The 16,374-nt window shown below is 42.8% G+C and overlaps 1 protein-coding gene across 1 annotated transcript in view; it reads right to left on the minus strand.

Annotated features, from left to right (window-relative positions):
* SELENON (selenoprotein N) overlaps window positions 1-10,944 on the minus strand; it is a 30,524-nt gene extending 19,580 nt beyond the window's left edge. Inside the window, exons 1-3 of the mRNA XM_088140935.1 lie at window positions 10,478-10,944; window positions 4,361-4,478; window positions 613-743 (exon numbers count right to left, since the gene is read on the minus strand). Coding sequence (XP_087997061.1) covers window positions 613-743; window positions 4,361-4,478; window positions 10,478-10,681 — 453 coding nt within the window. The 5' untranslated portion in view covers window positions 10,682-10,944. The remainder of the gene's footprint in view (window positions 1-612; window positions 744-4,360; window positions 4,479-10,477) is intronic.
* Window positions 10,945-16,374: the final 5,430 nt, after the last annotated feature.

Raw genomic sequence — 16,374 nt, forward strand, 5'->3', positions numbered from 1 at the left:
TATCGCTCCTAGAAGAAACCTAGAGTTAGTAAGCCAGGAGTTTTGCTGATCTACCCAACAGTGCCTATACCACCTACCCAAAACTAAAATAAAACAAAGTGGAACAGTAACTGTTCATTTTTGCTGAACTTGTGCCAATCAGGCAGGCAGGGACCGTTAAAAAAAAGTGTGCTAAACTGTTGTTTGAAATTGCTGAGCAGATGGAGAGGCAGTCCAGACTAGCTAGAATCTAACAGATACAATCTTTCACAGTCTACTAACTTTTTAGGCTGTCCTACACCCATCTGATGCTCCCACCCCACCTTTGTAGGTTCTTACTCTTTATATTTTTTGCATGTTTCTTATACATATTCTTAGTTTTAAATTTACACATATTTTATGCCCTCTATGTATTTTTACATTTTCACCTTTTTACATCTTTTATGTATCTTTTAACATATTTTATATTTTTATTCTCCTTTTTCATGATGGCTCCAGGCCCTCTTATGCTGGTCAATGACCAGAATAAAGACCAACTGACTGAATGACTGGATTCACAGAGCCTCTTTGAATGAAACTGTCTCCCCCACATCTGTTTGCAGCTACAGTATTTTCAATAGTTGTGCTACTCACGCCAAGAAAGCCATCTTTGCTTTTTGTCATTGTGTCCATTAGCAGAGGCTGGAATTTTGCAAGGATAGAAAGAGTCTCCCCATTGGGATCTATCACCTCTTCTTCCTCAGCGCCAGACACAGGAGCAATGCCTGAATGGAGCAGCAGCAACAACAACAAAATGTTAATGTACATAAATATGGTACTGGGGACACAAGAATTCCTAAGAAATCTGCATGAAACAGGTGATGCAGAGTGGGAAAAGTGTCTCAGCAAGAATGAAGATAATACTGGTGTTGTGTTTTTATGGTATATTATATCCTTCACAGACTCAATGGTGTTTTCTATACTGTAGTCCAGTGCTTCTCAACCTTAGCTTTAAGATGTGTGGACTTCAACTCCCAGAATTTCCCAGCCAGCATGCTCCCAGATGAATTCTGGGAGTTGAAGTCCACACATCTTAAAGTTACTAAGGTTGAGAAACACTGTTGTAGTCTAATCTTAACAGTTAAGTAACATTTAGAAAAAGAATTGACATCCTTTTTAGGAATTGAATGCCACTGAACAAAATGTCTGAAATTTTCTCATCAGCAAATCTCATAAGAGTCATTCATTCATTCATTCGTTCGTTCGTTCATTCATTCATTCATTCATTCATTCATACAGATGCCCATCTCAGACCAGTGACTCTGGGTAGCTAACAATAATAAAAACAGGCAACACTTAAAACAGTACAGAAAATTAAATATAAATATAAATAAAGCCAAGAGATCTTAAAAAAATGTCGGTATCAGCACAACCATGAAACGGGGCCCTTTGCACACTCAGGGCCCCAGGCCCGGGCATAAAGCCAGGTTTTCAAGGCCTTCTGAGAAGCCAAGAGTCAGGGCCATCCTAATTTCAGCAGGGAGGATGTTCCAGAGGGCAGGCGCCACAGTGGAAAAGGCACGTCTCCTGGTCCCCACCAGCTGACATTCCTTGGCTGACAGAACCTGGAACATGCCCATCCTGCTGGACTGGACTGGACGGGTAGAAACAACTGGGAAAACACGGTCCCTCAGGTAACCCGTTTTCAGTAATTCCATTCCTAAAACTTAATTCAAAAATACTGCGACCCTAAAAGATTTATTCTCATTCCCTTTCTCCTACTGAGTTACTACTTTCTTTAGCAAAATAAATGTATTATGTACAATAACTCACTGCTGCACCACAGTGCAGCTGATCGATATATACTCTGTCACAGGAAATTTGCAATAGCAGCTATTACCCAATCTAGAATGGCTGAAATGTATATATAATTCACCTAGATAGCATCCTTTATGTGAGAGGACGGGTACAAAGGATTATGTGTTATTGTTATTCCTTCTATCTGCTTTTTCTAGGCTTTACCAAGGTACTGGTACCAATGCTGAGAAACGTTGTTCCAAGTCTTTTAAACTGCGAGGCTCTTAAAAATTACACTAACTGCACTCATGAACATACTGATTCATTAAACTTGTTTTACCATTAACTACCAAAATTCCTGTGACAGATTACAATAAAAATATTAAAGCTAAAATTAATGCTACAGGTATTAACATTAACTATTAAAATAAAAACAAGGAAAGTAAGCAGGTAAGCCTACTCAAAAAGCCAACAAAATGTTAATCTCAATTCGGCAGGTGTGCATTCCAAAGAATTGAGGCCACTACCAAAAAAGCTTGCTTCAAATTATGACGACTGCCCTTTCTCAATTTGCAATATAATAAAACTATATTTACCCTGTCATGACAGAACCACCAGAAGCACACAATGCATTGCATGTAGTACATATGGATTGCAAACTATGCATTTGGGAAGCTATCACCTTACACTGTCACAACCACCACCATGAAGCCTGGAATTATATACAAAAGGAGATCCAGAGCTCAACAATTCTACCTCCATGCACCAGGTGGCAGCAACAGACCATCAATAATTGGCATAGGTGCTTCAGATGGATTGCAAAATTATTACTGCTCCACAGTAAGAGGAGCTGTTGGAGCAAAGATGGTCACCCAAAGGCCTAAGGACTTCTTCCTACCTCTTCTATGATTCCAGCTAAGTGAGCCCCTTCCACCTTGCCCCACATCAAGATGAAAGATGGTAATTATTTGGTATGAGAGGGGATTCACTGAGGACCATTCCCTCCAAAGTATGCAAAGAAGTGGGTAGTGTCAGCACAAAAATTAAATTAACTGAATGTAAAAGTAATTAAAATGGAATCAATTAATGAAATACCAGTAAATGATTATTCTCAGGTAGTTCATAATTCTGTTAATAATCTTTACAGGAACTTCTGGAGGCCCTGGAGGTCACCCCCAAGGGTTTGCAGGAAGGAGAAGGTCTCAGGTTGTGCACTCCTGATTTGTGGCTTACAATGTATGCGAAACAAGCCACTATAGTTTGCTCAGCAAGTTATGATTAAAAGAAGTCACAACTGAGCATAGTGTCTGAATCCAGCCAAAATGAGAAGGAGGCTATTCCATGACCAGGGAGGCTGGTAAGGTTTTGATTCTCAGGCTAGAGAGGCTGGTGACCACTGTGCTAGGGCAGTACAAGATTTCTAAGAAGAAAACAGCCGAAAAGATTACAGACCCTTTCTAGTTTCCCAGTCAGCTTGATCTCCCTACAGATATGCAAAGGATAAGCATAGGCCACACCCTTCCTTCCTGTAAGAGCAACCAGATGCATTGCCCAAGCAGATATATCAGCAAGACAGTCATAAGTAATCTGTAGATAGAAATCTTGCCATTTTTATGCTGTATGCAGAGATTTTTGAGAACAGAGCAGCCCACTTGCATCTCACCATAGATAGCTCTTTGATCACATGACAGCAGAGCTGTGTCTGAATCCCTTTTAAGCCCTAGCCAAAGCCATCGTGTACAATTTTGCAAGTCCGACAATGGGAATGGCAGCTTTACAAAAAATTGTCCTTGGTGAGAACAGCATCTGGCACATAATCCTTTCAGAAAACACAGAGAGCTCATTGCTTTGTATATCAAACTGAGCTGAGGAAAAAGCTGTGGGCAATTCTCTCACACACACATGTACATGCGCATATAAGGATTGTCAGTTTTTATGTATGCATGATGGGTTTACAAGAAGTATTTTCCCCAAAAGACACCAAAAGGCAGGTCATTCATATATCCAAAATTCAAGATGGAATATTTTTTTACAGTCCCTGAAAAAATCATGAGCTTTTATGGGCCACCATGCAGCTCCTGGTACCTAATCCAGCTGCACTAGCTACTTTATGGTAAGGCTGCTGCAGAAGAAAAGTGGCCATTTGCCAAGAAATGAAAAGAGAACAAGGTAAGCTGGGATAACAGGAAACATACTGGGCCAATGAGTGTTTTGTGATTATTATGGCAGCCATGGTGAGAATAGTCCCCTCAGGGAAGCCATTTTGAGAAAGCACCCACCACATGTTCTCAAAAATCTGAATTTTTTAAGGGCAGGTGACAACATCACCACTACTGAAAAAATAAAATCAGTGGGAGAAATCCCTCCTGGGGGATCTTTCCTTGTGAATTAATGGAAGTACTGTACAGGAAATCAGGGAAGCTATAGAAAACATGAGATCATTTTACAATGAAAGACAAGTCATTCCCACATACAGACACTCTTTAGCCACTTCATAACTAAGTAAGTACAAAAACAGCACACTTAAGCCATGAGTCAAAAACAGTGTAAAATGTCTTTGCAGGGCACCAATATTTAATAATTATTTGTGTTCTCAAATACTTACCGGTCAGTTTCTCTGCAATTGGCTTGAATTCCTCAGGACTGATGTACAAATCATTGTTAGTATCCAGGGAAGAGAAGAGGAAAAGACCCTCATTCCCCAGAGATTTCAGGGCTGTTTCCTAAGTAGGAAGGAACAGGGATTCTTTAAGACATACATTCATGAAATAAAGAAGTTCAAATTAACCACCTGTCCCATCACCCTAGCTGGTTACTTGGTATGCAGCTGGGCAGGTAAGAAGCTCCTCTTTCAGACAAATGAAATGAGCAGACAGATCATTACATCAAAATAGACAGAATGCAGAGGAGCTGGAAGCAGATTTCCCAATTTGGTATTGTAACCTTAAAAAAACTCCATGAGGGAAAGGGCTCAATTTTGATGGAAGCAATCAGAGATGCTGAAAGAAAGTATGCTTCTTCATGCTGTAGTTGTAGACTAGACTGGAAAAGAAACTGCAAACCACTTCTGTAATAGTGCCAAGAAAACTGCATTGATGCAGCATAGCTCAACTTGATATCTACTCTTTTAATAGATTTTTAAATACCCCATCTGCAAGCCAGCCTTCCCCTACCTGGAACCCTCCAGTTGTGTTAGACTTCATCTCTGAATATTATGGTAGTTGGTCCAATACACTGAAAGAACACCAGTTTGAAGAAGGTAGCCCCATTAGCCCTGCTTGTGAAAAATACATGTGTCATCTTCCTTTTCCTTTCTGGCACAGAGAACAAAAATCTTCACCCAGCAGGACTAACATCACAGGAGTGAATTATGTCAGGAAAATGTGAAGAGAAGAAAGAACTAATTTCCTCTTTCATTTTCACTCTTCTAAGGCAAAGCCTTCTCATACTAACTTTTCAGAAAATAGACTCCAAACTGGAGATTCATGATTGCGTGGCACCTGTTTTAGTCTTGAGGAGGGGCAAACTATAAATAGGCTGATGTGCTATAGAAGCCAAGTTTACATGATGAGATCTAAAGATAATTACCTCCCTGCCATTTGCTAGAATAGCAGGCATAAAAAGTTTATGGCTGTTACCAAATTTGCCTAGCAAGTGCACTTAACTGAAGAGAACTTACTTTCATAACTGCATTTAGAACTGAACTGGAAAGCAAGCAAGAAGACACTGACCCCCTCCTTTTGTCAAAAGGTTTACTGTTCACAAGGAATTTGGGCCCTTCAGGTAGCTCTCGGGCCTGAGGTTATGGTTAGTGAACCATGGATATTTATTTGTGCTCCGATAGCAGAGATTACGTAATCAACCAAGTACATGGCCAGGGAAATTATATGTACAAGGTTCTAAAATATGGCAGAAGACATTTCCAAATTAAAGCAATGCTCCCCCTGCAAATACAGAAGGTGTAGGAGCTCTGGAGCAGCTTTTCAGGCTGCCTAATTTCAACAGAACCTGATTGGATTATACCTGTCCAGCAATGGAACATTCTTAGTTGGCTCCACTGTAATTGATATTCCGCTCTCTCTGTGGGGTTTGTATATTTTAAAATCTAAATTTTTTAAAATCTGTGATAATGTTTTTATTTTAATCATAATTTTTTATCGTTTTATAATGCTTGTTTTTTTATTTAATTGTTGTATGCTGCCCAGAGTCGCTTTGTGTGAGATGGGCAGCTATATAAATGTGACATATAAATAAAATAAAATAAATAAAATAAAATAAAATAAACATGGCTGAAGCCACAGATGTAAAAATGGAAGAGGGTTAACATCTCAAGAAATGTACTGCAAAACAAAAAACAAAAAAACCCCAATTCTGTTAACTTATCCCAATATTGTCACTTCAGTAAAGTCGTACCAGTGGGCAACTTACAGCTCATGAGCCACAAGGGTCCCCCCTCAATCATTTCTATGTCTCTGTGAACCATCCAAGACCAAGCTGCCAAAATTCAGCAGTAAAACACTGATTTTCTGCAGCACAATTTTTAGGATGCAGACCCACACATAATATATATTACCCTATATTTATACACACACATATTTTATATATACACAGACATATACAGATAGAGAACATGTCTCATGTTCCTTCATGATCTGTTTTGAGAATATTTCCTATCCTAAAAGGCATTTACTTTATAAATAAATAAAAACAGACAATTAATTTGAATTTTTCATCGGCACAATTAACTGCTAATGGACTGTTGAAGTTATACTGGCATATATTATCATTCTGTGTGATGCAATACAATGCACTCTCCCTGTATTTATCCGACTGTCACTTTATTTCTGGTGAATTGTTTTGACACAAGCTAAGAATAAACTGGTCACCATACAAAAGAGGAGGAATCTGTATTATAACAAGTCAAACTCTTGGCAGTGTTTTCTGTGGTACGGGGACTTCAGTATAATTTCATAAAGCCCTTGGCCTACCTTCACAACCCTTCAGCAAATGAGAGAGGGAGAGAGGGAGGGGGGATAGGGAGAGAGAATACCCCTTCCAACACATTTCTCTTGAGGGAATGTAGCCCTAGAATGAAAAGGTTGCCCACCTCTGGATTTTCCCAGCCCGCTTGGGTATGGATGGAATCAAACCTGCAACTGTCTATATGCAAAGCTTGTGCTCTACCACTGACCTACAACTGGTCTCCTCAAATGCTTGCAAAACCTCTATAGAGGAAGCTGCTTTGTATGCAGTGAGATTATTGGCCCCCAAACACAGTCTATCTCATGATTGAGATGCAGCAGCTGTTATAAAAATCACAGCTATATTCCCACACCAGCTCCCATTAATTTCTATGAGTCACTTAAGGCAAATGCCCCCAATGGATTGCGTCCACAGCACACATTCCTTCTAACTAAGCTCATTACTGCCTGGATGGCAAAAAATTGCTTAATTCGGGCTGTGTTTTGGAGATGTTAAGAGTACGGGAGACATGGGTAAATCTTTAGATTAGAAGGAAGGAACTGTACAGTTTTTGGACTTCAACTGAGGGTGATGGATGTTGGAGTCCAACAGTATCTAGTCCAACAAAGAGCTTGGCAACTTTAAGATGTTGTGGACTTCAATTCCCAGGATTCCCCAGCCAGCATAGCTGACTGGGGAATCCTGGGAGTTGAAGTCCACCCATCTTAATGTTGCCAAGGTTGAAAAACACTGGTCTATGTGCTAGCAATCCCAAATAAGCTTGGAGGGGGCTAGTTTAAACTTTTCTCTGTTATCTATTATGGAGTGCAGGCAGGCCACCTCCATCTCCCTAGTGTGATGTGGCTTCTTCCCTCCGTAGGCCTCCATGCTGCCCGCCACCCCATTAATGTTCCCACAGCTCTGAAGTGCATTTATTTTCCATCTGCTCTCTGCCAACCTAAAAGGATGCTAACGCTGCCTGAAAGCTGCTGCTGTTGTCAATTACGGCCAGGAAAGCACTTAAGTGCCTTGCAGGGCTGATTCAAAAGTAGAAATAGGTTGGCAATGGATCCACAGCTAGGCCTCAGAAGAGATGAAAGCTAAGGAGCTACAAAACCCTGACATCACTAAGCACTTAAGGCCAGGACATTATTTTAGTGGCACTAGCCCAAGGCTATTTGAAATGCAGTGAGGTACAACCAGTTATCTGTTTGACTGAGCAATGCCATTAAAATGCCTACAAGTATAATAATGTTATTCAGCAAGTGGGGATGTTGATTTCCCAAATAGGTTTTTTTTCCCCAGAGTATTCCCACTACCTGCAAAATGGCAAGCATCAAAACCTGGAATCTGCAGGCACATCAAGGAGACTTAGAAATAAACAAAATAAAAGCATTATTTCTCTCCAGTCCTAGTAATCTGCATCAGTCTGCATCCATATGTTTGCAAAGAGGCCTCACAAGTTTCACCAGAAGAGTGGGCAGCTTCTGGTTATTAATAAGTGGGGTTCACTTTTAACAGATTATGTAAATGTTAGATCATTTATACAATTCTGCATATTTTTTTCCAGTCTCCTTAATGAATACACACATATGTGCAGGCATACACACTCCAGCCTTAGAAAGGTGTTGGATCTACATCAGAAGTACCAACTGTGCCTATCTTCAGCAAAAATGGATGTTTCTTGTTCCCCATCTCCAGCCTAGTAGTCAGGGAGAAATAACCCTACTGCAGGTTTAGTGGCCTGCAAATTCAGCCACAGATACAGGTCAACAGCTTGGCCACACAGCATGATTTTGCATGAAGATCCTAGTTCAGTCCCCTGGCCTCTCCTGATACACCAAGAAAGACTCCTCAAAAGTACTACTCAACAATCACAGGACTCGCTCTCCAAAAGCATTTATTTATCAGCTTTGTGCGCCCCTCCAGTCTCCGAGGGACTTACAACCTGCTACAATAAGAGGACTAAAAATCTTACAAAAGCAATAAGAGTGGAAGATAACCATAACATACTATTCCAACTATAACACAAAAAGGCATGGATATCTTGGGGTGGGGGCGGGGGGTTATTCTGCACTCCATTTTGTTTCCAAATGACTTCTGGAAGAGTCAGGGACTGAAATGGGTAAAGTCAGGACAAAAAACTAGAAGTGAGTTTATATTAGTTCTATTTAGGAATTAGTTTAGTGAGGGTGCTCAAAAGTTATTTATCCCCTGCCCCTCCATTCCAGATCCTCCTTTAAAATAATCTAGGGCTGCAAGGAATCTCAACATGTGTGAAGTGCTTCCTTTTCTCTGTCCTGAAATGCCCAACTCTTCAGTTTTATTGTGCCATGAACAGCAGATACACAATGAAAACAATTCTATTAATGCTGCTGAGCCTGAACTAACAATTCCTGCACAGAATTTATTTATTTAAAAGACTTATATGGCCACCCATCTTATGTACATAACCCTGGGCGGCTCACAAAAACAGTAATAAAAACATAAAACATCCTTCGAAAACTCCCAGCACCCCAAGAACAAACACTCCTCCAAACATCAACACTCACATCACATTTCTATGTATAATTATTTCTAGTAAAAAAACACTTCTGAGTTTTATGGGGCTTATTTCCCCAAACAGTACAAGCCTGTGCCAATTTTTATACAGCTCTTTAGTTGGGAGATACGCCCTCCAAACTCAACAGGACATTGACTGATTGATTATGTGTCATCAAATTGGTGTCCGATCCCAACAACCACATAGTTCTAGGCCCACCTTAGGCATGAAAGCCAGCTGGGTGACTTTGGGCCAGTCACTCTCATCTCAGCCCAACCCACAGAGTTATTGTTCTGGGGAAAATAGGAGGCAGGAGTAATAGATACATTCATTGCCTTGCCCCACCCCGACCTACACACACACACACACACACAAATACAAGGTGGGATAAAATAATAGCAATGATGATGATGATGATTTTCTCTGGAGCAACAGGACACAGGGACATGTAATCCTAGCTAAGAGATGCATCCATACAAGATGCTCAACCATCAGATGCAGTTGCACTTATATTTGATCCTGTTTCCCTTGCAGGAAGTGTGTGTGTGTGGCTGAGGCCCTTTTGTGCTGGCTCAGGATTGTCTTTTGCACACCCAGAACAGAGTCACTCATTCAATGACCAGGTGAAGCCGGGGCGTGGGGATGCAGCCATCCTCCTCCTTGGGACCAAGCCCCTTCTGAACCCCCTTCCAAACTGGGAGTGAAAAGCACGGGTGGGAAGGGCCCCTTCCTCTCTCCCCACTGCCTCTGGAGTAAGCCCCAAAGACCTCCAAAGGTCTGATGAATATCCCCTAGAGACGCCCTGGAAGACCGCAGTCTCAGGGGAGCAAGTCTCCCTGCGCTCCTTGGGGTTACTCCTATTACGATGATGATGATGCTGGTTGGTCGCAGTTAAGCCAGATGTTTAGACTGGGTTTGGCATTTGTATCCACCTATCGAGTCCTTCCATTGTTGTTATTATTCTAAAACTATAATACTATTATTTTTCTAAGTCTCCTTGCGCTCCTTGGGGTTACTTCTATTATTATTACTAATATTAATACTATTATTATCCTCCTTGGGGCCAGTTCTATTATCATCACCATCGCCGTAGCCCTACAGGATGGCAGGGCCTCCCTCAACGTCCCGGAGCCCGCAGCTGCCCCCCGACCCCTTGCCCGCCCCGCCCCACAGCCCCCACAGCCCCCCAAGCCCCGACTGCCCTCCGTCTCCCGCTACCTGCCGCCGGGCGGCCTCCGCGTCCCGATAGTACTTGGCCGCCAGGAGCGCCGCCAGGAAGGCCAGGGCCAGGCCCAGCCGCGGCACCCGGGCAGGCGGCAGCGGCGGCGGCGGCGAGCGCCCAGAACCGCCGCCCCGGGGGGCCTCCGGAGGCGAGGCGGCCTGCTCGGGCGGGCGGCTCTCCTCTTCGCCGCCGCGGGCCATGGCCGCCGCTGCCGGGCTGAGGAGGCGCCGGCTCTCGGTCCCGCCTCGCTCGGGGCGGAGAGAGGCGGCGGCGGCGGCTGCCCTGCCGGGCGGCGGCCCCCCACTTCTTTCCCGCCCGCTGAGGCGGCGGCCGCGGCTTTTCGGGGGTCCCTCTGGCGGGAGGAAGCCGCGCCAAGCGGGCGGCAGTTCCGCTGCGGCCTCGAGAGCCCTCGGGCGGCGCGGCGGCGGGACTCCCAGCCGCCCTCTCCCGCCTCTCCCGCGCCGGTCCAGACGGCCTGCGCGGCCTCCCCCCCCCTCCTCCTCCTCCTCCCCGCGTCTTCCCACAACCGCCCCGCGAGGTCGGCTGGGCCGGCCCGGCCCGGAGTTGCCCGGGGACAGGAGCGGGGTCTCCTGGCTCGCTGCCCCACCCTGGCTTTCGTTCCAAGGTAATTCGCCTCGGAAAGAGAGAGACCCCTCCTTCCATAAATTTCCCCACAACAACCCTGTGGGGTAGGGTGGGCCGAGGTTGAGACTGGCCCAAAGTCACGCCTGGGCGAATATCCGAAGAAGTAGGCATGGAAAGGGCCGCCGCACAGAATTAGCTTGTTCCTATAACATTTTCTTTCCCTTTTAAATATTTCAGTTTCCAGGCCGCCCGGCTCCATAGCAACTGGCTTATAGCTAAAAACACATTAAAAGAAAAAGGTCTATCAACTATATATATAAAAAAACAAACAAACAACACTGTATTGAAAGGATACAGTGTATCCAGGTTTATAACAACATAATAAAAAATAAAATGACATCCAGAAACAAACAGACAAAAAAGATAATCAACCAGAGACAAAACCTAAAGAACCAGACAGCAAAGAAAAAAAAACTTAGAAGGGCCTCAACCACCATCCTAACTCACAGCCTAGGAAATTTCAGTCCTTTACCCATTACCTGCAATAGCTACCCACTTAACTTAAATCATCCCCAACTATCTATATCTATCTACAGTAATTTCTTTGTTGTGAGCCACCCAGAGTCGTTGAGAGGTGGCATACAGGTTTAATAAATAAAATCTATATCTGTATCTGTCTTCTTCCATATTATCGCTTGAGCATAATCTACCTTTCTGTCTTGAGTTCAGTTGGGCTCACGCTCCCTAAATGGGTGCAGGATTACGGTGTGAACGTAGTAGCCTTTTGACTAAATCTGTGGATCTATCAGTCAGCCTTTCTACTACTGCTGCTATAGTCATTATTATCACAATAATCTGTACATCCCTTTGACAAGGTTGCATTTAATAGAATGGCTTTAATTCCAAGTAATTTGTATAAGATCACTGCACGATTTATTGTGGTTATTGTTGCTGTTTGAGGACTTGCTAATACATAGCTTACCGATAATCTAATTCACCATACTATGAATAGATGATATTCTCCCAATTCTATCTTTGAAATGGCTCTAAAGGATCTAGTATTGATCTTCCAACCTTCTAAAATAAGCTGCATGGTATTACTTTATGCTCCATGCTCATTAATGCACAACCAGCCCAGATGATGATGATAAGAGATGGGTATGATCCCTGCAGTAAGCTTTCAACTACGCCCCAACTACTACGACATATTAACATCATTATATATTTGATTTATATGGCTGCTCATCTCATCCAAGTAACTGGGCAGCTCGCTACAAGTAAAAAGTTAAAAACCAATATACAAACATAGAAAAACCATCCATAATCCATTTAAAACAAAAAAATCGCGATTAGCTGCAAAATCCACCCTTATACCAGCTCAACACCATTGCCAGACTCCCAGGCACGGTGGCCGAGCCATGTCTTCGGGGCCTTCCTAAAGGCTGCGAGGGTTGTCGCCAATTTAAGGTCCAAGTGTCAGTTTCATAGAATCCAGCACGGAATGGAAACTTGTGATGACTCAAAGAAGTGTTCACCTATGAATTGTCCTTTTATTTGTGTCATGATGCTATCAGAACTCCTCTCTGTACGAAGAGAGTGCCTGTTTTTTTTTTAAATTTTTCTTTTATTGAAGAAAAGCTACAGGAACTTGTAATTTCTCTGATAGTTTTAGGTTCTGTTGCAGCTGCTTCACACCCCCACCTAGGACAATTCCACAGACATTCATTTCTCCTTTGAAAAGTTCAGAAACAAATTTTCTTTTGTGAAACTGAATGAAAATGGCTAGGGAAAAGAACGCAGGCGAATATTTCTGGACGGCATCCAATGAAAAGGGGATCTCTTGACAGTGTTATACTTTTTGTTTTGTTGCTGATGGCACGCTGAACCGTCTTCTAAAATCCATGGAGGTCAGCAGTGGCAGAAGCTACTTCGTGATTTGTGAGTATTTCTGGGGATGTGTCTGAGCTTTTAAGTTCTAAAAGAAGAGCCAAGACAGAACAGATTTATTGCAGTGTGTGCTGTAGTTGACATAATGTTAATGCTGCTCCTTTGGCCATTGTTACCTTTGAATTCATATTCTTCTGTTCATTATTTCTAATTATGTGCATAGATCTTCATGGGATAGGAAAAAAAACTTGAGCGAAGCCCCCAGAAATCATAAACAAATTGTTACCAAATGAGAAATTCTGAAAGACATTTCTGGAGTGTAATCATGTGAACTACATTTAATTTTGCCTAATGAAAATTAAATGAGCTTTAGTTCCAGTCTCCACTGCTTTTTCAAGCGCAGCCCATAGCATGCAGCTCCGAGCTCTTCTTGGTCTGGAGAAGGTTGGGCGACCCTGATCAAGATAAATCTTTTAAGCTGGCCTGCCTCCTTCTGGTCAAACAACATGGGTAGAACCGGTATGGGGAAAAAGAGAAAACGTTTAATCTGCTAAAGATCTTATGTCAGGCAGGCCTAGAGAAAAAGTTGGACTGTTACCAATTGTTTAAGAGGCCAGTCCAGTCCTCAGAATGGAGAAATTGTAAGAAGTAGCTCATTTCTGCAGAAATATATTGAATTGTAGGTTCTGTACATATCTGGAATCATCTAGTGTTTCTCAAGCTTGGCAGCTTGAAGATGTGTGGACTTCAACTCCCAGAATTCCCCAGTCCACACATCTCCAAGCTGCCAAGCCTGAGAAACACTGCTCTAAACTATTTGCATTACAAACCAGTAACAGCTCTCATTAGGACATCATGGCTAGAATATGGAACAAAAGCCACCAAAACCTGGCCCTGTTCCCACTGCAGACTTAACTGTGGCAAGGGCTGGTAGTGTGTTGCAGGAACTTAGGACCTAGTTTTGCACACAGACAAACTATCTCCTCCAGGTCAGGCATTTCACAGGAAGAGCTAATTGTAGGATTAATTGGAATTGAGATTAAAGTCCTATAATGGCCCCACCACCACCAGAGTCTCGTGATACAATCCATCTCTATGGCTCTCTTACTTTCATCCCTACAAGGTTGGGTGGAGGTAAAAAGGAACTGAAGTCTGTCATGCCATCATGAATTTCTTCTTCATTCCAGGAATGAAGCCTCCATTGCAGCAGCTGGGACAGCTGTAAGAACAGCTGTCACAACACAGACCCAGCCAGCTCTGATTGTGTGCTGCTGGTGCATAGATATGGGTCTACCAAGCAGGAAGTAAGTTTTACATGTTAAGGAATACAGGCACTGCTGGAACCTTGTATCACACCCAGCATGCTGTATAAATCCAACCAAGTAATTCAGTGTATCAATTAAACAAATCAAACTTCGTATGACATCAAACCCAGATCACTATCCTTCCCTATCTTTCTCTAAGTAATTGCAAGAGTAAAATTAGAGGGAATATTCTTTCTCTCTGAAAATATGGGATAGAAACATAATAAATACTTCTAACACAATACAGGTAGTCCTCGTTTAGCAACCACAATTGGTATCGGCAACTTGGTCATTAAGTGAAGCGGTCGCTAAGTGAAACCACAACCATGCTTATGATCTTACTTCAGCTTTCCTTTCCTTTCCAGACCCACGAAGGTCATAAATGCAAGGATTGGTCACAAAGTTGCTTTTTCATCACCATCGTAACTGCGAATGGTTGCTGTCCGAGGTAGTCACTAAGCAAGGACTACCTGTATGTGGTTACTTTCTGGTCTACCTCCCCTCTGTTTCCGCCAATAATATGTTTTCTGCCCTGTATTTCCCCCATTACTAGACAGTCTGATCTAATTCTCATGTAAGGATAAGTACTAAAAACACTTCATATTTTGCTTATGGTCGGATATTGGCCACTCTGCTCCTTGACCTACTTCCAGCAACCATGTGGGAGGTGCAGTGACTGCAGGTCTCTCTAAGCTGAATGCACTGCAAGCAACCGTATTGCAAAGTCTGCAAGGCTCCATCTGATGTATGAGCCTCGTCTGAACAAGGCATCAAGCATGTTTATGCCCCGTTTATCAGAGAAGCCCCCCCCCACAACCAACATGCTAAACTGTCCCCATGGTTTGCTAACCACAAGGGTGGGTTCCTATCCAAAGCCAGTATGGTGTAGTAATTAAGGACTAGGACTAGAAAAATAGAAGCAGGGAACATTACGTATCCTGCCTTGAGTGTTTGAACAAAGAGCAGGATATAAATCAAGTAAGACTGTGGTGCAGTGTGATTTAGGCACCCAGACACATCTTTGGCATTTTTGTCTAGCCCTTCGCCTTCCCTTGTGCTTTTGAACAAAGGACTCGCAAGCGCTCCTATCTGATGTCAAGCCATCCTATTACTTCTTGCTATTGCATTGTTTTGTATCTTTCCATTTTTGGTGCGTGCAGTACTTGGCTCCTTTTGCATGAAAGCCATATCCCTTTTTAGCTAGCTGCCGTTTGGCCAAGTGATAAATATTGTTATTTTAATCTCCTTCCATAAATCACTGTCTACCAGATCCTTACTAAGCCTGCACAGTCCTACAGCACTTACAAAATTGCCAGACTGATAAAACAGGAATAGTTGTTTCTCTGGTGATGGATGGTGGGAACTAAGAACCCTGAACACACTGAGGTATGTCTGTTCTGACTCTGAACAATATTTTCCTCTTCCTCTTTTATGGATTTTTTGTTTGTTGCCCAGATTAGGATGTGTGAGAATGAGGTTGGAGTGATGAAACCGACAAAAATGCTGCCTTTCCCCATTAGTTTTGGTGTCACAGTGGTACTATAGGGCTTACACGTGACACTTAGGCCCAGTTGTCCACCTTGATGAGTGTGGCTTAATACAGCTAGCCACCAAATGACAGATATGCATTCAGTCACGTGGACAGAAACACACAGCATTCAAAACAGGAGCTCTGCGCTTGGAGAGACAACAATGATCTGTACGCTTCACTTTTCCATTTAAACAAGAGAATACCGCCAATAACATTCATCACCCCATGAAGAGAATGTAAGAATCCTGTTTCCTACAGTGGCTAGTTTTCTTTGATTTTGGTGGAAATAGCACTCCTGCTTGCTATTTTTTTTATATGTGGCCAGGGTCTAAGGCAGTGTTTCTCAACCTTGGCAGCTTTAAGGGGTGTGGACTTCAACTCCCAGAATTCCCCAGCGTTCCACGGGATGCCATAAACACATTCAGAGTGCTTTCTTTCATTTGGGGCATTCTATGGTGTACCTTAAAAAAATGGAAGCAGACTCATTCAACTGTGAGTTTCCAAGTGAGTTTCTTTCTATTCCCTTTCTTCTGAAATCAGATAAATAGCCAATAAATTATTTCCATTTTTGGTGCTCCTGTTTTCT

This window comes from Python bivittatus, unplaced genomic scaffold (genome assembly GCF_059951505.1).
Source record: "Python bivittatus isolate LINGU-HERP-01145 unplaced genomic scaffold, Pbiv_v1 ctg000250_np1212, whole genome shotgun sequence".
NCBI lineage: Eukaryota > Metazoa > Chordata > Lepidosauria > Squamata > Pythonidae > Python > Python bivittatus.